Below are 26207 nucleotides of genomic sequence, written 5' to 3' on the forward strand. Positions count from 1 at the left end.
TTTCCAAGGAGGAGGAAAGAAATGACATTCATCACCCATCCCCCCAACCCGCCGTCCATCCGTCCATCCGTCCACCCAACCAGACAACCATCCATCCATCCATTCACCCAACCAGCTGTTCGATTTCCATCCACCCATCCGTCGATGCAATCACCCACCCATTTTTCCATCCTAACAACATTCATTCATTCATTCATTCATTCATTCATCCATTCATCCATCCATTCATTCATTCATTCATTCATTTTGGTACTGGGGATTGAGCCCAGGGGCTCACCAGGCTAGACCCCCATCCCCTGTCAGTTTTCATTTTGAGATAAGGTCTTGCTCAGATGCCCAGGCTGGAATTGAACTTGCCATACTCCTCCTCAGTGTCCTGAGTGACGGGGATGACAGCTGTGCACCACCAAGCCGGGCTCCTCAGCCAACCAGCCAGCTGTCCATCCATCAATTACTGTGTGTGCCCGGCCCTGTTCTTGGTGCTGGGCACAGTGAGACTTAGACACGCAAACCCCTGTTATGGAGGCACCTGCCTTCTAGCAGGGACATGCCTGGATCGTCAGGAGGTGGTCGTGTTCTGAAGAAAGGAAAGCAGGGAGGGGGCTTGGAAGTGTGGGGTGAAGGAACAGGCGCACGGACAGGGAGCTGCAGACAGACGCACAGGCCCCCAGGCCGGGCGGGCGGGGATGGCCCAGCCAGGGGGAGTGGTGAGGTGGGTCAGGTGGGAGTGAGGCTGCAGAAGGGGGTGGGACGCTCTGAGGTCCAGTGATGTGGCCATGACGGGCAGCACAGAGACCTGGACATCACAGTTGCTCCTCTTCTGTCCTGGAGGCCGAGTCTGCAGAGATGGATTTGCAGGCCGAGGACCTGCGGAGGAAGGGATGGACTGGGGGGCGGCACCACCAGGATGTGGGGCTCCTCAGACTCGGGTGGGGGCAGGGGCTGCCCAGGTCCCCGGCCCGGAACCCAGTGGCCCGCGGTCAGGGTGCAGCTGTGCGTGCCTGTGGTCCAGGCAGGAGGACTGCAGGAGCCCAGGAGCTCAAGGCCAGCCTGGCGACAGAGTGAGACCCCATCTCCCACAACAACAGAAAATGTGTTTCTCTGGGGCTGCAGCTCCGCGGTGGAACACTGGCCTAGCATGTGGGGCCCTGGGTTCCAACCCCAGCACCGCGGAAAACCCTAAAACACAAAGTACCAGAAACCAAAGCACAGTGTGACTTAGGGTGGGGGAGGGAGCTGGTGGGTCAGTAAGAGCCGGGGTCTGGGGGTCAGTGGCCTGGGGAGCCACGCCTGGGTTCAAATCCTGCGCCACCACTTCCCGCTCCGCCCCTCCCCAGCCTCAGGTTCCCGTCTGTGATTCTGAATCGTGGATGCAGACGGCCCTGGGTGCTGATCAGTGCTGGTGTTCAGAGCCGCTCCGCCTGCGCCGGGCACCCTCCAGCTGGCTGAGGTCTTCCTGGAAAGGATGTGGGGTGTGAGGCTGAGGCTGTGAGCCAGCTGGGGGTGGGGGTTCTGGGGGGGGCGGGATTTCGCCCATCTCACGTGTCCCCAGAATTTGGCAAAATCTGGAGACGTATTTTTCCAGTTCCTTGAATTTTTTAAAAGATTTTATTTTGGTTTTTGGATTGGCACGTGATCCTCGTGCTTATTTGTGGGGTACAGGCACCGTATTACGGTGGGATGCGATGCAGTCGATCTGCACCCACCCGTTCAGGGTCATGAGCATTTCCATTTCTCCACGTTCCTCTTGCTTTGTGTTTGGAGCTTTCAAATCTGTGATTCTTCATAAAATGCAGGATGGGTGGTTTAAACTGCAGTCGCCCCTGGGCTGTAGAACAGCTGGGCTTGTTCCAGCCAGTCCCCACCCTGTCCCCGTCCCCTTCCATCTCTAGAAGTCACCCTCCTCTCTATTTCTACCAGATCAACTTTTTAGCTTCCACAGATGAGTGAGGCGTGGGCCTGGGGCAGGTTCTCTTCCTTGCAGATTGGAAGGTGCTGGGGGGGGGTGGAGGTGGGGAAGCTGCCCGCCCCCTGGGAGGTTCAGGATGCCCTAGGGAGGGAGCCGTCCAGCCCCGGGTGTCCACCCTGACGTGGTCCTCGGGCCTCACTTTCTGTAGATTCACCTGCCGTCTACTGGGGTTTGAAAGCAGCAAATAGAAAACTTCAGAAATAAACAGTCATACTTTAAAAGAAGTTTTATTAAAGTCTGCGGTGCCATCGTGCCGTGTCCCCATGGGTTGGTGGCTGGTCTCTTACTCTGCCTGATGGAGAAGCCCGGCTTCATGGTGGGAAGGAATGTATGAAAAGCGGTGCCCACACCCCTGGGCTCCCCAGACTGTGCCTCCTGGGCCGGTCGGAGAGCCCCGGAGGATCTGGGAAGCGGTTGGCTGTCGGGTTAAATAATACATCTGTGATTCAAATATGACAACATCAAAAGCTGCCCAGGGACACTCCAACTCTCAGCCCTGGCTCGAAGCTGCCTCCCCACACGGGAGCTGCCTTTAATATGTCGATTTTGTCACGCACACAGCCAGCGGCAGCCCAGGCCCTGAGTTACACGCTGTGCTCCATAATGGTGCCTTGTCAACCACGGTCCTCAGCGGAGAGTGGGGCTGCAGGACTCCTGTCCCTGAGTGAGCCTGTGTCCCCTGAGATGCTGTAAGCAGCACCTCTTAGGTTTGAGGGGGGCCGGGGGAAGCCCACCTGCTGCACGGCCATTTGTGTGAAGGTACAGCAGCACGGTTGTGTGTGGCAGGTGAAACTTGGTGACGGTCAATGACAGCCTCACTGGCTTCCGTGTTTCTGATGCCAGGCTGTTGATCTCTGCTTAGGAGAACACTCCTTTTACTCCCACGGCACAGCCGTTGGTTGCTCAGCGGTCTGCCGTGGGACGCAGGCAGCCACCTCGTGGGTCTCCTTGGCTGAGTCTTGATTGGGGCGCTTGACCGTCACCGTCCGAGTGTGTCAGTGGGCCCTTGATGCCCCACGGTGACAGCATGCCTGACGTCACTTGTCCCAGCCCTAAGGGACATGAGGCTGCTCCCCCTTGCGCCACCCGATGCTCTGTTCCTACTTTCCTCCCTGGGTAGCTGCCTCGGGATCTTTCCGGATGGACACACAGAAGTCCTTGCTGAGGACGAGGCTGCTGCGCATGTTAAGCCCACGTAACAAGCCTTTATGGTTTGCTCACTGCCCATGGACGGTGGCCTCGGCGAGGGGCCAGCCAGCGGGAACTGAAGGTGCTGGCTACCCGGACCTCGGCAGGAAAAGTGTTCAGGTGCTGGTACTAAACGCCCCCCGCCCACCGGCCTTTAGATCCTCACCACAACCACCAAGGCCCACAGTGCTATCGCCCATCCTCCACAGGGACATGAGTGTGTCCCAGGTCACCCGACTGGAAACAGCAGAGTGGGGGTTTGACCCCAGCCTGGTGCGGGTCCTTGTTTCCTGTGACACCCGCATTCCATTGTGTGGCCGACCCCCCTGGAACTGACCATCCCCTGGGACGGACGCTGGGTTTTGCCAGGCCTCTGTGATATCAAGTGCACAATCAGTGACCTTGTCCAGGGTTTTCAGTGTCTTCACTGTGGGCACACGTACACACACACACATGACAGGAAGGGTAACTATGTGAGGGGATTAGATGTGTCAGTTAATTGGTGACAATCACAATACAATGTGCGCATATATATCAGATCTTCACATTGTCCAACTGAACAAATGTTTTTTTTGGGGGGGTATTTACCGGGGATTGAACCCAGGGGCCCTCCACCACTGAGCCCCATCCCCAGCCCTATTTTGTATTTTGTTTAGAGACGGGGTCTCACTGAGTTGCTTAGCGCCTTGCTTTTGCTGAGGCTGGCTTTGAACTTATGATCCTCCCGCCTCATCCTCCCAAGCTGCTGGGATTACAGGCGTGTGCCACTGTGCCCAGCTTGGACAATTTGTCAATTATAAGACCAGGGGGAAACAATTTCCTTATTCTACAATTACAGCTTCTAAAAAAAAAAAAAAAAAAAAAAAAAGACCTTGTCCATGAACCATTTTTCATCTTCCTCACTGTGTGATCATGGACATGTTACTTAACCGCTCTGTGCCTCAATTTCCTCATCTATAAAATTGGAATAATAAAACTCTATCATAAAGCATGGTCATCAGAGAGATATTTACTATAAAGAACCTAGGGCCGGGGCTGCGGCTCAGTGGTAGACCCTGCCTCACATGGGTGAGGCACTGGGTTTGATCCTCAGCACCACATAAAATAAATAAATGAAAGAAAGCTATTGTGTCCATCAACTAAATATATGTTTTAAAAAAACATGTAACTGTCGAATGTAACTGTCATTATCACTGTCATGTTTATTATCACATGAGCAGGAATAGCCGTGGGATAAATTTGCAGAAGTGGGATTTCTGGGTCAAAGTGCATGATCCTGTGTGTTTTGGGGTAGATATTGCCAATTTGTTCTGTGGGTGGGACTTGCTACATGGGTCCTTCTAGTGACACGACTCAGAGAGCTTGTTTCTCTACCACCTCCCCAGAAGACTGTTCTTTGTCAGCTCTTGACGTTTTGCCAACGGGTGGGTGATAAATGGAACCCTTGATGGCCAAAGTCGCACTCTCCTATTCCAAGTGAGGCTGTCTCTTTTCCTGTGTTTTAGAGAAATTTGTATTTTCTTTCTGTGAGATGATATCTGATCATATCACTTGCCTGCTAAGTTTTCCTTCTAAGGCTGCTGGCCTTTGTTCATATTGATTTTTAGAAGCTCTTTATATATTAGGCTGGTTTCAATTTCAAGTAAAGTATTGACCAGCCTTGTGATCTTGGCACAGAAAAAAAAAACTTCTAGCCTATAAGAGCCCTGATGGTCTTCTCTATAAAAATGGAGATCTTAATAGCATCTTATCTCAGAGCCGTGTGAAGGTTAAACACGGTAAGACAAGTTCTAAATTCAGTGATCAACGTGAAGTACTGAATTAATGGGAGTCGTTTTTGTTCATTTGAGTTCATGAAGCTTGAGTTGCTGGTAGGCAACTCGAATATATAAGCCAGCGTGTGTTATGTTAGCTGCTGTAACAAACCGCACCACTTCAATGATAATGCAAGTTCATTTCTTGCTCCCATTGCAGTTCAGTCTGCGTCACCTAGGAGGTAGCAGGGGGGTGGCCCTGTTTTATAAAATCCCTCCAGGGTTCAGGCTCCGTTTACCTCCTGGACCTGGCCTCTCTCCAGCCAGAGGGGGAGGAAAGAGGGCCGAGGTTGGAAGAGGTGCCATTAGCCCCGCTGTTGTCCTGTTGCCTAGAACCTGGGCGCGGCCTGTCCAGCTCAAGGGAGATGGGGCTAAGCTGGGCGCTGGGGAGTGGAAGGGCCTGGCTTGGGGGACGTGGAGTAGCAGGGCCACAGAGTGTCACAGTGGGGCCTGGCTGGCTCTGAGGAAGACCCCCACAAGGTGAGGGAAGACTTCAGCTGGGGACGGGGCCCTGCTGGGAGCCGTGGAGCAGGCTGCGCCTGTGAGGGCCAGTGGGAGGGAGCGGGGCCAGCGCTGGGCCCCAGCCTTCCTGTGCCTTCTGTTTTGTTTACTGACCTTCTCTCTGGCCCAGGGGACTTTCCCTAGGGACATTGGGAAGACCTGCCATGGCCCTCCATGCCCTTGTGAACAAGACAAGTCTACAAAGACCTGTGCATGTTGGGGACCGCAAGCCAAGTCAAGATGGCGCCTGGCAGTTTGCCAGGAGGAGTGGCTTGTGAGGCCACGCCACGGAGCCATTAGGATGGTGGAGATTCCTTATTGGCTGGCTGCCGTCACTGGATGATGCTAATTGAGTCACTGAGCTGTGTGTCATCAGTTAGGTATATAGACCTCTGCTGTTTTGCAATAAGGCGGTTCCCGCTACCTTGAGTTCCCGCTCAGTTCCCGCTGAGTTTCCCCACAATAAAGCAGTTCCCTTTTCAACCTTCAAGTCGCTTGTCACCTCCCGGTTATTGTGCCCAGCTGGACTGCGGCATGTGCATTTGGCCTCCGCCCACCTTTCCGCCAGCGTCCTCTGCCCCCCACACACACTAGGGCTGTGCCTCAACACCCAGGCTGGGCCCAGCCTCAGGGCCTTTGCACAGGTGCCCCACCTTCCCAGCTCTCATCCCCCAGTATGCTCCATGATGGCCTCTTGCCCCCTGGGGCTTCCTGCCAGAGCTCTCCCAGTTTCCTCCCCTCCTCACACCCTCCAGCTTCCTCCCTTCTTTTTGTTTTCCTCCATCACTGCCCTCTGATGGGCCATCATTTTTACTGAATTGTTTATTTTCTGCCTCCTGCACTGGGATGTCAGGGCAAGAACTCTGGTCGGTGCCGGTCCGCAGCGGCGTTCCCGGCTGGAACAGCACCTGTCCCACGGCAGGTGCCTGTGAAATTCTGTATCCGAAGTGAGAATGTCCTCTCCGTCCGTTCACTCAGTGCAGGGACGGACGGACGGACGGACCAGCTCCGACCCAGCTCGCCTCATTTTATAGCCCATGTTCCACCGCTAGGACGTCAGGCCGTTTGGGGACGCGCCATCTGTGGCCGCTTTCAAGTCTCAAAAACAAGGGTCGAGTAATGAGATCGCGGGACCCCACGGCCCCTAAGGCCCAGGCTGCCGGGACCCGCTTGGCTACGCGGGTTGGGCCAGTGTCCACGCCTTCTCACCCCCGGGTTCTTTGCGAGATGGGATGATGATGGCGATGACGGAGGTGACCCCGCCGTGGCCACCACCCACCTCAGGCTTTTCTCTGTCTGGGGCCCTGGGCTGGGTCCTGGAGCATCCCCCGGTGAAGGACACAGGTGACCAGGCCGCGCGGTAGGCCGTGCTCACTGGGAGGAAGGCGGAGCTCAGGGAGCAGAGTGCACCCGCGCCCTGGGAGGCATCAGGATGGGCTTCCCGGAGGCGCTGGCGTGCCAGCTGGAGGTGGTAGTTGGGGACGTGTTTGAGGGCTGAAAGGGGCTCTTTGTCCCTCTCCCGAGCACCTCGGCTATGAGGAAGCGGGCGGGACCGGGAGGTTTTGGATGGGCGTAGCTGGGTTTCCAGAAATCTTACCACATAGAGGGATGGACTGTCCTCCTGTGAGACCGGGGACGGGTTCTGAAACCTGACGTCAGGAGGAACGTGGGCGTGGGGTCACTTGGGGGACAGTGGGGGACATGGAGGATGTTTAGGTGGAGAAATCTGAGGACTGAGGACGTTCTGGCCTCAGTCTGCAGAAATTTCAATCGGGAACTTTTGATCTTGTGACCTAAAAACCCAATGAGCCTGGCTTTGTCAGAAATGCTCATGGCCTCCCGTGGTGACTGTGCCCTGGGGTTCGGCCGGGGCTCAGAGGGCGTCCCAGGACCTCCCTGGCCCTCCTCTCTGTCCTCATCCTGCTTTCCCGGGGATTCTCCTCCTGTCTCTAGCCATTCTCCCCCCCACAGAGTCAGGCAAGGCCCCCAGCTGCCCCGCACTGATGTTTTCATAGTTTTGAGTGCAGTGGAAATCACAAGCGTCCATTTCCTGGGGACTCAAGCCCAAACCCTAGGATTGACGTCCACTGGGCAGGATATTTTGGGGGTGCATTTCCAGGGATGGAACCCAGGGTCCCCTGCACGCTGGGTAAGCACTCGACCCCCAGTCGGTGACAGATGTGTGTCTGGCGAGGTCCCACATCCATGCCTCGGCCAGTTGCTGAGCACACCTTGTCCTGATTGTCAGCCCGGGACCCCCCCCATTCTTGAGCCAACTCTTTCAACTAGGAGAAGAGCTGGCGCTGGCTGCCCCCCTCCCTGCTCCCTGGGTTGGGGAGGAGTGGCAGAAGATGCCAGGGGACAGCAGGGTGCACCTGGCCCCGAGCACCAGCTGAGGCTCGGGTTCCCAGCCTCTGCATCTGGCATCTGGGCTGGCCCTGTGCTGGGGGCTGCTCTGTTTAGCAGCATGATTGGCAGGCCCTTGGCCCCTGCTCCCTTGGCTCCTGTGACACCTCACCCTGCAGCTGTGACCTCGGAATGTCTCCAGACGTTGCCAAGTGTCCCCTGGGGGAGGGTCACGCTGGGTGAGGACCACTCTTTCGGTGGAGCGGTCTCCCTATCTTGAGGAGTCCCCGAGTGGGACCGGGGCGTGACCGGGGAGAGCCCACAGCTTCTTGGAGTCAGCGCAGCCATTGGTTTCAGCCAGTGGCGGGGGCGGTGCCCCCCCCCCCCCCCCCCCGAGGTTCTAGAGGCCGGGAGTCTGAAACCCAGGAGCCCGCAGCCTGGGACCGTGGAGGCTGCCGGGGGACAGTCCTTCCCTGCCTCTTCCCACTCCTGCCCACCGTGGGTGTTCCTTGATGGCCATCTCCCAGGGCCTTCCCCTCTGTGTCTCTTCAAGACCCGCCGCTGACTTGGGGGCCACCTGGGCAGCCAGGACCGTCTCCTCAGGTCCAGAGCCTCTGGGATCTACATCTTGCAAAATGCTTTTGTTAAACAGTGTCACACTCACAGGTTCCAAGCACTCGATGTGGTCACCTCTTCAGTTAGGAGGGGAGGCACCACACCACCCACGACAGAGAGTCCGCAGGGGGCCGGTCAAGGAAACGTTGGCAGATTGTAATAAATGGTGCAGAAGAAACAGACGGAAGCCCCCTGGGGGGAGAAGAGAGGCGTGCTTCCTGGAGGAGGAGGAGCTAGGTCTGCACAGAGCAGGGAGGGCTGAGGCTGTGCAAAGGCCCTGTGGTGGTGTGTTGGGAGGGGCAGCCGGTGTCCTGGGAGAAGGAGGTTGGTGAGGGTGGACACCTAGTGACTAGGGATGGTGGTTCAGATCAGGAGTCCACAAATTCCAGATCCACCTCGGATTTTGGTGAGACTTGCTGAGGGATTGGATGAAAAGAGGAGGAATCTGTAGCTTCAGGCTGCGTGAATGAGGTTCACGGAGATGGGGAGATGGGAGGACCGGGCCCCGGGGAGTTCTGACTGGACCGCGCGGGTCAGGCCGGTCAGGGCAGCACAGCATGGTGGCCAGTACCAGTTCCCATGTGGGGCTGGCAGGGTGGCAGCAGCTCTGTCCTCCGGTGGGACATTTGGCGATGCCTGGATGCACTTGTCACCAGAGCCGACAGCGTGAGCTACGGGTGCCTGACGGTGGAGCCCCGGGAGACTCTACAGCGCCCAGGGCAGGACCCGTCTCCCAAGTGTCCATCGTGCTGACACTGACCAGCTCCTGTCGGGGTGGACTACTCCGGGGCCCAGGGGTCTCAGCTGCAGTCCAGCTGTGAGGTCTGGGGAAAGGTGACCTCTCCGTGACTCAGGCCCCCCATTTCCCACGTGGGGTGGGAGGGTCCCTGCCTTTCACACTGTGGTAAGGATCAAAAGTGAGGCAGCAGGGCTGGCCTGGGGCTCCGGGGTGGAGCGCTCACCTGACACGTGGGAGGCACTGGGTTCGAGTCTCGGCACCACCCATCAATAAAGGAATAAAATAAAGGTCCGTCAACAACCAAAAGAAAATTTAAAACAAATAAGGTGACGGCTGTAAAATCGCGAAGGGCTTCTAGCCGTCCCTGTGAACGACTGGTCAATAAACCCAGGGGAGCAGGGGAGGCCCTTTGGGAGAGTAGAGAGTAACGGAGGCTGGCTCTGGAGGGCAACAGAGAGGTTGGGAGGAGGAATAAGGAGAATCCTGTGACCTGGGAGGATCGCCAGATAGGGTAGTGTCAAGAGGCTAAAAGAAGAAAATGCGTCAACATCCCATCCCGGTCTTGTTACTTTGCAAAGAACCGTTTCCATGGAGTGGAGAGGACCCAGACACACAGTGTCTTTTTCTAGCATTTATTTCAAAACCACCCCAGGTCTCACCCTTTACCCAGTTCCAAAGCTGCTTCTGCACTTTCGAGTTTTGTTAGAGCAACACCCCACTGGTCGGTCCCAATTTTCCATCTTAGTTCATTTTCTGTTGCTGTAACAGAATACCGGAGATTGGGTGATGTATAAAGGAAAGAGGGTTACTTGGGATCATGTTCTGCAGGGTGGGAGGCCCAAGATCAGAGGTTGCAGGTGGTAGGAGCCTTGCTCTTTCAACTCATGGTGGAGGCAGAAAGGCAAGGGACTGAGCGTCTGCCACAGCCAGTAAACTCCCACATAAAGGCACGGATCCATTCGTGAGGGATTCTGCCCCACGATCCCAGCACTTCCCACCAAGACCCCAGCACTGCCCCATTGAGGAATTAAGCCTCAGCATGAGTTTCAGAGCAGACAACCCATGTCAAACTACAGCAGGAAATTCACAAAATATAACAAAGGGCAACCGACCAACCCACGGTTCATTTATTGAGCATGTGCTATGTGTGTGGTTGTTCTCAGGATTTTGTGCTTATAAACCCTTTTGATTTTCACAAAAGACCTCTGTCATGCTTAGCTTCTCTGTTGCTCTGAGACAAACCACCCCAAGCTTATGGATGTCACATACCACTACTTATAATTCTCCAACTCTGTGACTCAGGAATTCAGACAGGGCATAATAACTGCAGCTTCTTAGCTCTGTGGTGAGAAGACCTGGTGGGGCCTGGAATTGCCTGCAGGATCATTTCTCTACCACTGAGCGCCTCCCTCGGCCCAGAGGAGGCTCCCTTGTGTAAGGTGATAGAGGACAGAGGCCGATTCCCCTGGTGGTTCCCAGGATGGGAAGCCCCAGAGCACGGCCGCATCTGGGGAGGGCCTCCTGCTGCAGAGAGAAGGCACCGGAGGCAGAAAGAGGAGGCCGAGCTCGTCCCTCTACCAGAGGCCACCCCTGTAAGAACCCACCCATCCACCCGGGAGGCAGAGCCCATGCCTGGCCACCTCTCCAAGGGCCACCTCTCAACACCGCGCACGGGGTCGACTTCCAACACGTGGGCATCGAGGGGTACATTCAACGGGGGCAGCTGCAGAGCATCCCAAGGGACATGGGACTGCCACCCTCAGACCGACCTGCCTCCGGCCAGCGGGAGGCTGAGGCTGCGGAGTTGGGAGAAACACTCCAAGAGGCATCAATCATTCCTGGCTTCCTCCTCGGGGACTTGGGGAGATCTGGCAGGCAGCTGGGCGCTGGGGGTGACAGCCAGTTGCTCCCTTTCAATGGCACAGCTCCGGTTTTGAAAGAGCTGACCTTTGGTCCCCTGCCTCCCGTGTCCCCTGGTTCTGCCTCGAGGGCGCCGCCCCCGGCAGGCCTTCGCAGTCACTGTGCCCTCCGTCTCGAGTCCACCACCAGACACCCTCCAAGCCTCGAGTCCCAGGTCCCTCTCTGCACCCAAGCTTCCCGGACGACCTGTTTAGACTGGCACCTCTCCTGGCACGGCCCCCACCTTCCCCTACTTACCTGTGGGACCCACGAGGGAAACCCAGGTTCGCAGATGCTCCCGTCCCTCGTGGGGAGCGGCACAGGATTTGCCTAGACCAGCTGTGCGCAGCCTCGGTGGACAGCTGCCCTGCGGGGTCACCGGGGGATAAGGGCAGGAAAAGGCGTCTGGACAAGTTCAGGACCCATGCAAATTTTTCTCTGAATGTCCCCGTCGTGGTTGGTGGGATCCGCAGACGTGGACCACGCGGCGGTGGGGACTGACGAGGGTGCGTGTCACTCCTGGGTGGCCTCCCTCTAGTAGGAGCTCAACCTGGGGGCGGGGGGCGGGGCACGAGGTGCGTTTCTTAACAGGTGCACCTCCCAGGGCCTGGGACCAGGACGTGGCTGTCGCGGATCCTCCATAGCGTTTGTCACCTCAGGGAGGGGGAAGCTGAATGACCCAGAGCCTGCCCCGCGCTCTTCTCCTCCCGCCTCTGAGTGGGACTGACGGGTACAAGGGGCACGCATTTGCCTTTGTTCCTTCTCTTTATCAAGTGTGGCCGGAGAGTATATTTTGCATGATCGACCAACGGTGGTTTAAATTATTTCCTTCTTTTCCACTCAGCCTCCACGTCTCCTGTGCTCCTGGTTTTAGGGGAGGGACTCTGCAGAGAACTCCCCTAGCTGTTAGTATCTGCAGGGGGTGGGTGCCAGGACCCCCGGGGTTAGCAAAATAAACAGATGTCAGGTCCCTCATATGCGTCGATGACGCAGACTTTGCATAGAACCTACAATGCAATCCCGTGCGCTTTAGACCAGCCCTGGGTGAATCGGAATACCTGATCTGATGTAAATGCTATGAAAATGAAAATAGTTGCTCCACTGTGCTGTTTAGGGAGTGACCACAGGCCAAAAAAAAAAAAAAAAAAAAAAAAAAAAAAAGGTGTATCCGGGGTCAGCACAGAGGCAGATTTTTAATTTTTCCTGAATATTTCAATCCGAGATGTGTGGTTTACTCGGCGGGTGCTGAGCCTGCGATACAGAGTGCTGACTCTGTGCTAACAGACAAATGATATTTAAAGCAGGAATTGATAAATTTTAGTCTATTTATAGACCTGAGCCATCAGCCCAACAATAAAAGACTGGACACAGCCACTTCCGCCCAAGCTTCTGCCCTCCTGCCCTCCCTGGGCCCTGCCTGCGCCCGCCTGTCTGCTTTGGCTGATGGGTGTGCGTCTCCCAGTGTTCTGTGGGCGTGGGGCTGGAGTCTGTGTGTTTGGGGCTGTTTGGGGTTTTGCCCTGGGGTTGTGGGTAGCAGCGCTTCGCCCCTGGTTAGTGATGGGTGGTGTACAGGTGGAGCATCCCTACTCCAAAAACCTGTCATCCGAACTCAGGAGCTTTTTCAGCCGACGTAATGCCGCAGTCTGAAGCCTCAATGCACACAAGCTTTTGTTTCATGGACACAATTATCCAAAACATTGTACATAATTTTCTTTCCGCTGTGTGTCTAAGGTGTATGTGAAACAAAAGAATTCTGTGTTTAGACTTGGGGTCATCCCCAAGATGACTCACTGTGCATGTGCAGATATTTCCAAATCTGCAAAATCCAAAATCTAAAAAAAAAAAAAATCCCTCCCAGTTTTAGGTTCAGACAGGGATCCTGGCAAGGCATTATACCTGAGGTGGCTCCCTTTACCTAGTCTGCCCATCGGCAATGAAAATACCAGCTAAATCCCCCGCTCAGAACCCGCTGCAAAGCCCAACCCGCTGAGCCCCATCGGGCATTGATGCAGCAAGCATATATTGAGTGCCTACTGTATACCAGGCACTGGGGCCCAGGGGTAGCCACGGCAAACAGGGCCTTGTTCCCACAGGGTCTTAGGCTGGAGGGAGACAGACCTCGAAGTCTAAAAATCCATCACAGTTTGTTGGGTGATCAACAGTCCCCGGCCACCGTGGCCCTAGTGACCTGGACGGAGCGCGGATGCTTGGCTTTTGAAATCTCAGTGACACAGAGCCCGGAGATAAACACAAGAACAGCTGCCCCGTCTATCGTCGTTTTAGGGATTCCCAGCCTACACACCTGCTTCTCCACGCTCCTGTCCATGAACATTTGGGTGGATCCCCCTTCCGCCTGTTACCAGTAAACTGCTGCGATCGTTCCGGCCCAGGCCTGTGTGTGGACAGGCTTCACGCTCCCGAGACAGTGCCTGGGCAAGGCCTGGAGCGTCTTTCTACTTAGGAAACGGACACTCGTGCCAGGCAGAAGCACCGCTGGACTCTGGGCTGCGCAGACCTCTCCTCCTGGCTCCCCAGCTCTGTGTCCCAGAGGGGCAGCCTGCCTTGCCCTCCTGCCCCCTCCAGCACCCCAGAGCCTTACCCGAGCCTCCCCATGTCCCCACAAGCACGGGTCTAGCACCCCTGCTCACCATCACCGTCACTGGGCACTGATGCCCACTGCTACCCGCTGGGGCCTGGCTCCCTCCAGCCTGTAAGCCCTGTGGGAACAAGGCCCTGTTTGCTGTGGCTGCCCCTGGGCCCCAGGGCCTGGCATTCAGTAGACACTCCATATATGCTTGCAGCATTAGTGCGTGCTGGGTCTTGGAGGGTCGGGCTTCGGAACAGGTGCTGAGTGGGGATGTGGCTGGTATTTCCATTGCCGATGTGCAGACTAAGTAAACGGAGCCACCAGAGGCCCAGTGACTGCCCAAGATCCCCGAGACAGCACTGGGAGTCACCAGATTCACGTGTGGCCTCTCCGCGCAGCCCGTCCTGAGTGTGGGCTGGGTGGAAGGGGGGAGGAGAAGAGGCTGGTTTACAGGGCGCTTTGCAAGCAGGGCCAAGTCTGTAGAGTCTGCCCCCCCCTTCCAAGCTTTGAAAAGGCGGCACAGCATGCCCACCTTCTCTGGGTAGCATGTGGAACCTGAGCCTGCAAGATTCAGGGTCTGAGGGGCTGGTGCAGGGGCCCCTCCACCCTCTCACTATCTCCCCCAGCCAAGCCCTGGTGACAGGCATTTCCTGTTTCCGGCCATCTCCCTGGGGCTGGTGTGGGTGGGGGAGCCAACAGCAGTGTGGTGCTCAGCTCTGGGTCCCCTCCGCCCAGCCCCCAGCAGAGGCCTCCCCCTCCCCCTGCTTCCCTGAAGGAAGGCCTGGGACCTGCTGCCCTTCCTGCTCTCTGTCTTGGGCAGGGCTGGGCTGAGGGGAAACACAGTGGCAAAGGGGGAAGAGGGCGCCTTGGCTTCACCAGCAGTGCCTGCTGCTGATTTGCATAGGAGCACAATGCTGGCCCAACCCAGGGACCATCTCTGAGGTTCTGGAGGAAGGAGGAGGGGAGCTGAGAGTTTTGTCCCCCCAAAGAGAGGAATCGTTCTCACATAACTGCTACATTTAAGGGCCTCCAGTCCTTTGTCATTTTCTTGCATGCCTGAGGCTACCGGGAAGTCCTTCTGGTGGTCTAACCACAGTCATTGCTGCTGTCTGAGGGAGCCCCCTTTTGTAGCTGGCCTCACCCCAGCCTGGAGGGGTGATGAATCATACCCCCTTTCCCCCTTTGGGGTATCACATGACTGAAGGGAAGCAGTCTCAAAGCTCAGCTGATACCCTTGAGGTCAGAAGGGAATTTCCTCTCTTGGGCCAGACATAGCCATCTGCTCAGTCGCCTCTGATGACCTGCTGGTCTGCTGTGGGGCCAGCCCACAGCCCACAAAGGGACTTCGTGTGGTTCAAAGAGGCAAGGTGGCGCACCGGTTAGGGGCATGGCATCTGGGTTCTGTGTGCTGGGATCTGGTTCCCCATTCCTACCTCTGTGGCCCCGGGCAGGTGATATCCCCCTCAGAAGCCTCAGTTATCCCATCTGTCAAATGGGAATTTATCCCTCCAACAACTCTTCCTGAGCATCTACCAGGTGCCAGACAGGTCGCAGGTGTGAGGCTGCAGCAAGGAGAATTCTGCTTCCATGGAGCCCATGTTGCTGTGTGTGTGTGTGTGTGTGTGTGTGTGTGTGTGCGCGCGCGCACGCTCATGTGTACACACGTGCTTGTGTGTGTTTGAGGGATTGTCTCCAGACAGCTTTGGGAAAACGAGTCTGTAGTGAGGCAGGGAAGGCAAGATGTGGAACAGGGTGCACTTGTGTGCTGCTTGTAGGCCCAAGCATGCGCAGTGACAGCCCATGCCTGTCATCCCAGCTATTCATAAGGCTGAGGCAGGAGGTTCTCAAGTTCAAAGCCAGCTGGCCTCCAGCTAGAGGCTCTGTCTCAAAATAGGGTTGTAGCTCAGTGGTAGAGCATCCCTGCATTCAATCTCTAGTACTGAAAAAAGAAAAAAATATATATATCCTAATGAAAGGAGTTGAAATTTATGCCCCCACAAAAACCTGTGCACCTAGACATTTGCAGCAGATTTCATATACCCTAGGGTTCCAGCGCTTGACATTCTAGGAAGGGCAGAACTATGGAGACGGTAACCAGACCTTGCTCCAGAGAGAGGTTGCTGGGAAGGCAGGGAGCGACGGCAGGGCACAGAGGACTTGCGCACAGGGAAACTCTTCTGCGTGAGTCTGTGATGCTGGAGACACGGCCTTACATGTTTGTCCAAATCCACAGAACGGACAACCCCAGGAAAGAGCCCTAATGTGGAATGTGACTGTCCTGGGTCAGTGTGGGTTCATCGATTGTAATAAAGGAACTCCTCTGTGGGGGACCTGACCGTGGGAAGGCTGTGCCTGGTAGGGCAGGGGTACCTGGCGGCCCTCTGTACTTTCTGCTCAACTTTGCTGTAACTTAGAGCTCCTCCAAAAATATAGTATATTATTTTAAAAACAGAAGAAAAAAAAAAAAAGGGAAGCAAGAGCCGGCTGCAGCCTGCAGACCGGGCGGGTGGAGACGGTAGGGCCTGTGGGGGTCGCTCTGCCTCCCTCCAGCTCGACAGGGTTAGCATTTCAGGAGTAGCCCACTCCTCAGCCATGTGCAAAGACAGAAGACCCCCTTCAGGGCTCAGCAACCCTGACCCGTGGACCTGACCCAGCCAGGGTTCCCCAGGGAACCGTGGGGGCTGCAATGGCAAGAGCTGAGGAACCATAACCACCACCACGGTCCTGCAAAGCCAAGGACTTTGTTACCTGGCCTTTTGCAGAAAAAAACTTAATGAGGTCCTAACTCCCGGGGTCTTACACCATATAAAGAAAGTTTGACTCATGCAACAGAAATCATATGTGGGTTTTAGGCTGCGCTTGGTTCAATAATTTCAACGATGTCATGGACGACTGGATATTTCTCTGCAGTAGGTCCTTCTTCAGGCTTCAGGCCACTCCAAGATCTCCCCCTTGGGGCATCCAGTGGCTGCAACTGCTTCAAACCTCTCACCTCACCTCCACCACTAAGGGTTTGTAGAAGTCCCAGGCCTGGAAGAGGAAGCCTAGGTCCGGGGTCCCTACTCTCATTGGTTCAAACTGGGCCACGTGGTGATCTCTGAACCAATAGCTATGGGCAGGGGAGGGGATATGCAAATTAGCAAGAACCGGGGGTGGAGTCTTTCTTATCCCTGGTGACCACAAAAGGAAGGGGAAGAAACTATTTTGCGCAAAGGTAAATCAGGGCTCTGATGTGTGTGCAGATGCTCCTTTTGATTGCGTCTCGTTGCTTCTCGTTGGTGGCTTCCTCGGAACTGGAGATTTGATGGCTGATGAGATGGTGCCTGCCCTCAGGATGGTGGTCTCCCAGGGCTCTCGGACTGCTCAGTGACCACCTGGTGCCACCACGGGGCTGCTGTGAATTCGCTAGGACGGCAGGTCTGCCCTGGAACAGCGGGTGGAGATGAACCTACTCCTGACCTCGAGAGGGCGAAAGAGAGACGTAGTTATTCCAGGAGCAGGTGGAGCCGCTGGAATCCTACAATCCTGGGGGAGAGGCAGCGGGTCCCGCCACTTTGAACCGCTGCTGGGCTGCCTGTGCTAAAGCCAGACGTGTTGCCCAGAACGCAGACGTTCCCCTCCTGGGAGGCACCCCAATAAATGAATCCATCAAAAGAAACGGCGAGGAGTGTTCAAGGAACCGCGATGATGGAAACAACCCAAACGTCTATCAACAGAAAGGCGGATAAAGGAAGGACCGCACATAGTGTAGAGCACAGTAGCTGTGTGTGCAGATGTCATTACGTCGGTGTTGCCCTGTTCCTTCCTAGCAGCCTTCGAGACTGTGGGAAATAAATCTCTTTTCTGTAGTATGCAAGAGAAAGCACGACTTTGGCAGATCACTGTGGCTTCTGCCACAAAGAGGCAGTAGGAGAAGAGTTAAGGGCTAAGGGGCAGGAGTGAGCCTTCTTCCTCTCTGGGTGTCTCCCTTTCTCTGGGAGCTGAAGGTTGAACACTGGTGGGCATCTGGGGTCTTTCCAGTTTAAAAACATGCGGGTCAATGAATGCTCCTGGGCCTCCTAGCCTGAGCTGAGATGATGATGATGAAGATGATGGTGATGGTGGTGATGGTGATGATGATGGTGAAGATGGTGATGGTGATGATGATGGTGGTGATAAAGATGGTGATGGTGGTGATGATGATGATGATGGTGAAGATGGTGATGGTGGTGAAGATGGTGATGGTGGTGATGGTGATGATGATGGTGAAGATGGTGATGGTGGTGAAAGTGATGGTGATGGTGGTGCTGATGCTGATGACAGAGATGTTGATATAGTGATGATGATAGTGATAATGACAATGATAATTTCCAGACGTTAAGGGCTCACATATTAAGTCCTTTACACACTTAGTCCCTGAATTATGACATGGTTCAGTAGGCATAAGTTCTCTATACCAGTTTATTGTCTTTATCCCATATCACCTTGTTAGTACTGTGCAACACAATTTTCAAAAAATTGAGAGAGTGTAAAAAAAGCATTTATTATGCTCATGTGCTATCTGGATCAGGAATTCTGAAGTGGCTCAGCTGGGCAACTCCCCTTTGGGGTTTCCTATGAGGCTGAAGCCAGATAGCAGGAGGGGCTGCTCTGGTGTGAGGGCTTGAGTGGAGTCACAGGAGCTGCTTCTCAGGTGGCCCAGCCACATGGGCCTCTCCACAGGACTGATTGAGCAGCCTCACAGTATGGCGGCTGATGAGTAACCCAAGAGGCCAGAGTGGGAACCACAGGGACGTTTATGAGCTTGAAGAGTCACTTATTGTTACTTTCCCTGTAATCTGTTCATCACACAAGGTCAGTCTTGGTTCACTGTGGGAGGGGATTACAAAAGTGGGTCCTATATTCTCATGCACACGGGGAGCCAAGGACTCTGGGGCTCTCTTGGAAGCTGGCTACCATCATCATCACATTAATGGTTGTCCTTGATTGTCCTAGGACAGGACTGTCTTGGCTATTCATGATTCTGTATTTTCCCACATAAATATGATTAAAGCATCAAATTCAATAAAAAATCCTCTTGGGATTTTAACTGAAATTCCACTGATTCTAGAGCTTAATCTTGGAGTTAAAAATTTTAAACAATTGAATCTTTCTTGATAAGAATTGGTGTACATTCTACTCTATTTATGTAGTTTTTTCCCCATGTCCTTCAACACAAGGACACTTTTCTTCATACAGGATCTACACTTCTTTTTGTTAGCTTTATAAGCCGTTCCGTGTGTGGCTTGGTTAACATCTTTAGGCAAATGCTAAATGGTTTCCTTTTTAAATCAAAGCCCGATTTTCCCGGTGACTTGCTGAGTTCTTGGGTTTGCCTTGCAATCAGTCCCAGCGCCACCCACGTGTGTAACCCACACCCTTATCAAGATGCAGAGCCTCTCCGTTGCCGTTTGTGGCCTTCTTGAGTCAACCTCGCCACCTCCCCTTGCTCCTGCGGCAACCACGGCTGGGCTCTGATTTCTATCACCATAGGCGAGTGGTGCTGACTCCAGGATTTTGAAAAATATCATATTTTAGGCAGCATTTTCTGTTTGCTGGTGTATGTACCGACATGCAGCGGACTTTGCCTATGGGTTTTACATTCAGAAACCTTGTGTTACTGGTAGGGATGTATCCATATATTTTGGGGAGTTTCTGAGTTGCCTGGAGTAGTTTCGGTGAAGGTTGCCAATGTGCCTCTCTCCTTCTTCCGTTTGGCTTCTCTGTTGGGTACAAGTGTGGCAGAATTTGATGCACAGCCAGACCCCTCTCCAGCCCTCTGCACCTTTACCTCAGTTCCCATGTCAAAGGGAATTGTTCCAGCATTTCACTATTGGGTGCAACACTTTTCTCTAGAGCTTTTGAAGATGACCTTCACCTGGTTACAGAAGTTCCCTTCTAACCGGCTCCGTCACAAGATATTTTTTCTCTCTCTCTCTCTCTTTTTTTTTTTTTAAATCACAAATGGCTGTGGAATTGCTACTGTGTCTTTTAAGTTTCTCTCACAGTTGCTAATCTCTTTCGACAGAGAACAAGCCTGGGGTCAGAGCCTTAGGCAAGAAACAAGATCTGTTTGAGTTTAATAACATTGTATAACAGAGATTTTAAGGCAATTCTGTTTACAGGTAATGGTCTTGCTTTTCCTTTTACAGTAGGATGCAGAGGATCTCTTTCTCTGTCCCTGCTCTCTCCCTCTCTCTTGCAGTACTGAGGACTGAACCTAGGAGGTTCTGCCATTGAATTGCATACCCAATCCCTTTTTATTTTTCAGACAGGCTCTTGATAAGTTTCCCAGGTTGGCCTTGAACTTGTGATCCTCCTCCCTCAGCCTCCCAAGTAGCTGGGGTTTCAGACATGCCACCAACCTTGGCAGATATCTCTTCTGAGATACACTTCATTTCTGTTAAACCAAATCTAGAGTCCAGTTCCAAATGTAGTGCTTCAGATGAACGTGGCTACAATTAAGAAGATACCATCGGAAGGTGGAAATGTGGGAGATGGTGACACCTATGGGTGCTGCCTCCTCTGATTCAACCAACCTCGGATTTTAAAAATATGTGGACAAAATTGGGTCTGCACTGAGCATGTATAGATGTTTCTCTTGTCATCGTTCCCTAAACAATGCAACACAACAACTGTTTTTAAATGACATTTACATTGTTCATCTAGGGATGATTTAAAGTCTACGAGAAGATACGCAGAGGTCCTGTGCAAACACCATGCCATTTTACATTAGGGACTCAAGCATCCTTGGTTTTGGCGTCTGTGGGGGTCCTGGATACCAAGAAGCCACTACGCAATGGAGACTGTATGGAATCTGTTCGCGTGCGCAGTGGAGGCGTCCAGGTTGAGCACGGGCTGAGTTGTGTCCCCGCTGAGTCCCTGCCTCAGTGTCATTACTTGAGAAATGAGAAGAAGAAGAATGCCTTTCAGGGTTGGGAGGTTCTGCCTTACTTTTGCAGAGTGCAGGAAACGGAGCCACGCGGGTGCTTACGGGTGGCAAGGAGAGGCAGCTGGGGGCGAGAGGTGGGCTCCAGAGTCCACCGGCTTGGCCCTGCCCTGTGGCTCCCTACAGACTCATTCTCACTGTCAACAGCTGTGGGCATGTCCCTCCCCATCTCAGCTTGCTTCCTGTCGGTGGAAAGGGCTGCCAACTCAGCTGGCCGTGCCCAGCACACCCCCGGCGATGCTTCCAAGAAACATTATCATGCGGTCGGGCTGCAGGGGAGGCTCAGGACGGCAGGCACTTGCAGGTTAGGTTCCAGACCCCCGCGAGGAAGGGAGTTACAGGAAGCTTTGGGTTTCTCAGTCACATACGATGTGTTTACACATCCTGTAGCCTATCGAGTGTGCAGTAGCATTATGTCCAAAATAACATTGCTGTCCCTTAATTAAAAAAAAAAAATTACTGGTAAAAACGGCAGCGATGACTGAGCTTTCCAAGTTGCAGTGTGTTTGCTGGTGCAAGTCCTGTGGGTGGCTGCAGACTGGAGTTGCTGAATGTTTCGGGCTGGGGCAGTTTCTTAAAGCCAGACCCAGTGGTGGCCTGGGCTGTGTGGACGGGCTCCTCCTTTCCTGGAACCTCTCCCTGGGGTGCGGGATACCGCCTGGGAATGTTTTGTGTGCAGTAGAAGCTTTTTCGAAATTAGAATCAGTCTCTCGAATCCGTATGCTGCTTTATCACCTGAGTTAAGGAGAGGGACACACGGGGACCTGGGGCCTGTGGTGCGGTTAGATTGTGTGGATTGTCTGCTGCCTTGTCTGGGTGCAGTTACGGGCACCCCAGAGTGTCTACATGGCTAATGCCACAAGTCACGGCTTGTATGTCCCCACAACAGATAGAAGAATCATGACGAAATCTGCAGTGTCATGAGAATTGTTGGAAGAGGGGTCTTTATAAACTGGCTCCTCGGTAAGATTCCCGTGGTCCTTCCATTTGTCAAACATGCGCCACCATGAAGCAGAGTGAGGCATACCTCTCTCACTGCTGAGGGACAGATTCCCAGGCCGCCACCTCTGCCCACTTGTCAAACGTGTCCTGTTTGCTACCTGCGGGACCCTGCTGCAGGTGCTGGATGTCACCATGGGGGAAACCGTGGCTCGGCCTCCTCAGGCTGGCATCTCACTTGGGGAGGTGGACGGTCAGGGACAGCAGACTAAGCAGAAGATGCCGAGTGTGGGGTGTGGTTTCCAGTAGGTGGTGGGAGGAGGCCTCATGGAGGAGGTGGCCTTGGAGTGGGGACCTGGGGACCTGTGCACCTGGGGGGTGGGGGGGGGGCGGTGCAGTTCCTGGGGCGGCCACATTGAGGCGCCATGGTCAGCCTTCCAGCCCTGGGAGAGAAGACCTGGGATGACCACCTGGGAGGGGGAGGTTCACTGAGGTTGCCAACAACCTGTAGCCTCAGGGCCTTTGGGGACACTTAAGGTCCAATGATGACAGACACAGAGGTTTAAATGACAGGTAATTCTTTAATAACACACGCTCCACCCCCTCCTCCTGTGTTCCCGCCACACGGGCTCCGCGCTGCTGCACCAACACCCTAGGCTTGGTCTGCCTCAGGGCCTTTGCCCAGCTGTGCCCTCTGTTTAGAATGCAGTTCCCCGCGCCCCCCCCCCTCCCCCGTGCGGTGGATTGGATTGAAATTCACACACTGAAGTCCTCAGGCCTGGACTTTGGAACACATTTGGAGCTAGGATCTTTACAGAGCAATGAAGTAAAAATGAGGTCATTAAGGTGGGTCCCAGTCCAACGCCATAGCAAAGAAGAGACCAGGGCCCAGAGAGAGGGAGAAGCACTGCAGACCCAGGGAAATGTGTCCACAAACCCAGGACAAAGGCCCAGAAGAAAATGACCAGTCAGATTGTTTTTCATTGCTGTGGCCAAAAGACCTGACAAGAGCAACGTGGAGGAGGAACAGTTAACACTGGCTCAGAGGCTCAGTCCAAGGCTGGCCAACCCCTCAGCCTGGGCCCAAGGTCCTGCAGCGCAGCAGGACAGAAGCAGCTCAGGACACGGCAGCCAGGAGCAGAGACAGCTCCAGCCACCAGGGCAAAACTTCAACCTCAAGGGCACACCCCCAGGGACGACTTCCTCTGCCGCACCCCCACGGTCTACAGTGACACCCAGTTAATCCACTCAAGGGGATTAGGTCGCAGCTCTCATGATCTAACCATTCCACCCCTGAACATTCTGGCACTGTTTCGCGTGAGCTCTGGGGGACACCACGCCTCCAGAACATCACAGAAACCACGCCTGCCTGCACCTTGTTCTTGGACGCCCAGTCTCCAGAACTGTTCGGGGCGTTCCCTCTGAATGGAATCCCACAGGGCGGGGTATTTTGTGACTGCCTTCTTTTCCTGAGCTGTACTGTATGGTTTTGGTTCACACTGGCTCGGGGACAGTATCGGGGGCTGAGGGAGAGAACCAGTCTGCACGCCAGGGAGGGCCTGACAGGTTGGGTACAGTGCTTTCTTTTCTCATTAGAGCCAGGCTGGGGAAACCAGGGCCATGTCTATGTGCTTGGCTTCTGCGTTAGTTAATGTCCTTCAGACTGGAGCCTCGGTAACCTGACCCAAACTGGCCTTGAAAAGGCCAAGAGTGTGTTGACTCACGAATCAGACTCGTTCAGGGGGTTCCGCGCCTGTGGAATGCATCAGCCCATACGTGGCCTGGGGCTTTGGTCTCACGGAGGGTCCCAGGGTTCGCCCACGCGTTAGCACGCCGACGTGTCATTTCTTTTTGTGGACAGACAGTCCTGTTACGGCCGACACTACACTTTGCTCGTGTGTTAGGGATCAATTTCATGTTCTGTAAATTGTAACGGGGGGGGGCGGGGGGGGGCGGCCCAGGAGGGTAGAAGGCTTCAGGAGGGTCTTGGTCTTTCTCAGGAGGCAGCGGACACCTCCCCCTTTCCCTCTGTGGAGGTCCCCAGGCTGGGCTGCCCAGCGGCCAGCTTCTCTCTGCCCCTCGTTGCCCACGCCCCCTCGTTTCTGTCCCCGCAGTTCCTGTGCCTCAAGAACATCCGGACCTTCCTGTCCACCTGTGGAGAGAAGTTCGGCCTCAAGCGCAGCGAGCTCTTTGAGCCCTTCGACCTCTTTGATGTGCAGGATTTTGGAAAGGTGAGCTGGGGCCTCAGGTCCACCTCAGGGTGGGCCTCCTCCTGAGGCTGCGCCCTGGCCTGGGTGTGGGAGGGGCTGTGAGCAGGCCGTCTTCGTCCCAGGTCATCTGCACCCTCTCTGCGCTGTCCTGGACCCCAATCGCCCAGAACAAGGGGATCATGTGAGTAACCATGGGGACACCGACCCCCCCCCCCGTGAAGCCCCTCCCTCCTGGCCCCAGGCCCCCGGCTCACACCTTCTGGCCCCCAGGCCCTTCCCCACGGAGGAGGACACTTTGGGTGACGAGGACATCTACAGTGGCCTGTCGGACCAGATTGAGTGAGTGCGGGCCCCGGGGGAGGGAGGCGACGGGGGCACAGCTGTGGTGTGGGGGTGTGGGGGGGCGCTCTGAGGGACATGGCTCTGCCCCGGGGTCTCTGGGGGTCTGAGGGACACCGTCCTGCCCTACGTTGGGCACAGCCCTGGGCTGGGGGGTACGAGGGGACACAGCTTTGATACAGAGGGGTCCGAGGGGTCCCTGGCTTGGGGGCTGGTGGCCCGCCTGACTCGGAGCCCCACAGCGACACTGCGGAGGAGGACGAGGACCTGTACGACTGCGTGGAGAACGAGGAGGCCGAGGGCGACGAGATCTACGAGGACCTCATGCGCTCGGAGCCCGTGCCCATGCTGGTGCGAGGGGCGCCCGGGGGCAGTGGGGGTCACGGGTGCAGCGGGGGCCACCCGGTTCCCAACCCGCCGTCCTCCCGCCCGCAGCCCAAGATGACGGAGTACGACAAGCGCTGCTGCTGCCTGCGGGAGATCCAGCAGACGGAGGAGAAGTACACGGACACCCTGGGCTCCATCCAGCAGGTGGCCCGGCGGCCTCTGCCTTTCCTCCTGCGACCTCTCTCTGCGTCCTCCTCTTGTCCCTGGTTCTCCTGTCCCCCCTCCTCAGCGTGGCTGTCTCCGCAGTGTCCTTTAACCCGCCTGGGGCTTCCGGCACCTGGTGGCTTCCCCTCTCCGTTCCTGTCTGTCTTTCTCTCTGTTGTCTGTCTTTCCTTTCTCTGTCCTTGGTCAAGCAGCCAGTGGAGACTTAATTAACGTCCCCATGTCCAGCCCCCGCAGCACCCCAGGCAGGGTGAGCTATGAGCCCGGTGCCCTGTCCCTGGGCCATCAACTGTCAACACTCCCATCATCTCCCAAGGAAGTCCACCCCCACCGACCCCGGCGTCACAGTCTGTGTGTGGCTAGGATGAGACCCTGCTCGGAACACTCAGGCGCAAGCTCCGGGGTGGACGTTGGCCACCTCTGTGTCTCATCTGTCTCTTGCCTGCGCATCTCTGTCCGCTGTCTCTGGCCGCGTCTCCCCGGGGGCTGCCCGGGGGAGGGTCTCAGCCTCCCTCACTTCCTCTCTCCCGCTTCCCAGCACTTCATGAAACCCTTGCAGTGGTTCCTCACGCCCCAGGACATGGAGAACATCTTTGTCAACATCGAGGTGAGCCCGCTGATCCCCGGCCCTCTTGAGCCTCTGTCCCCAGCGGAGGATAATCCACGGGTGTCACCTGACCTGCCCCGTCCCGAGCCCCAGGCTCTGACCCCAGTCCTCGCCCCTTCCTCCAAGTAGGACCTGCTTCGTGTGCACACCCTCTTCCTAAAGGAGATGAAGGAGGCCCTGGCCACCCCGGGATCACCCACCCTATACCAAGTCTTCATCAAATACAAGGAGAGGTGAGACCCAGCTGGCCAGATCAGAGCCCTGGGAGCCCCTGCCCTGCCCGGGTGGGGCTTGGGGAGAGCTTGCCATCAGACCAGGCAGGGACTTCCCATCTCTGGTTCAGTTCCCAGCTCTGCTGTGTGATACTGGGAAGCTACTAACCTTTCTGTGCATCTGCTTCTTCCTTGTCTGTAAATCAGAGTTCACTTGGTTGTAGGGAAGGTTGAATAAATAAAGGTATAAAACGCTTAGCACAGGGCCCAGCACACAGTAGGCACTCAATAAGTGTTTGCTAAATAAATGAACATCGGGCAGAGACTAAAGTCAGGCTCTCTGCTAAAAGCTGCATGTGCATTATCTCATTTAATGTTACGCTAACTCTGTGTGTAGGTGCTGTGTTAGGGCCACTTTACAGATGGGGAAACTGAGGCTCGGGGATCTGCCCTTACCCTTTGGCCTGCCTCTTCCTGTAGGTTCCTAGTCTACGGCCGCTACTGCAGCCAGGTGGAGTCTGCCAGTAAGCACCTGGACCAAGTGGCCACAGCCCGGGAGGACGTGCAGATGAAGCTGGAGGTGGGGGCTGGGCTGCCTCTGGGGGGTTCTTCTCTTTGAGCTGGAAATGGCTCCACTTTCCAACTGGGGATCTGTCAAGGTTCCGGGGAGGGATGTTCTGGGCAGCCAAGGGGAGGAGATGAAGCAGGGCAGACATGGACCAGCTC

The 26207-nt window shown here is 55.3% G+C and overlaps 1 protein-coding gene across 9 annotated transcripts in view; it reads left to right on the forward strand.

Moving 5' to 3' along the window:
• Positions 1–26207, forward strand: part of Vav1 (vav guanine nucleotide exchange factor 1) — a 48244-nt gene that overhangs the window by 2271 nt on the left and 19766 nt on the right. For 6 of the 9 annotated variants that reach the window (XM_078034733.1, XM_078034736.1, XM_078034739.1 and 3 more), the window contains exons 2-9: positions 23679–23795; positions 23897–23955; positions 24045–24113; positions 24356–24464; positions 24549–24644; positions 25201–25269; positions 25399–25502; positions 25962–26061. In XM_078034733.1, coding sequence (XP_077890859.1) covers positions 23679–23795; positions 23897–23955; positions 24045–24113; positions 24356–24464; positions 24549–24644; positions 25201–25269; positions 25399–25502; positions 25962–26061 — 723 coding nt within the window. Of the gene's footprint in view, positions 1–23013; positions 23131–23269; positions 23487–23678; positions 23796–23896; positions 23956–24044; positions 24114–24355; positions 24465–24548; positions 24645–25200; positions 25270–25398; positions 25503–25961; positions 26062–26207 lie in introns of those variants that run through there. The other 3 variants (XM_078034748.1, XM_078034749.1, XM_078034742.1) reach the window with 3 other exon arrangements.

This window comes from Ictidomys tridecemlineatus, chromosome 2, assembly GCF_052094955.1.
Source record: "Ictidomys tridecemlineatus isolate mIctTri1 chromosome 2, mIctTri1.hap1, whole genome shotgun sequence".
NCBI lineage: Eukaryota > Metazoa > Chordata > Mammalia > Rodentia > Sciuridae > Ictidomys > Ictidomys tridecemlineatus.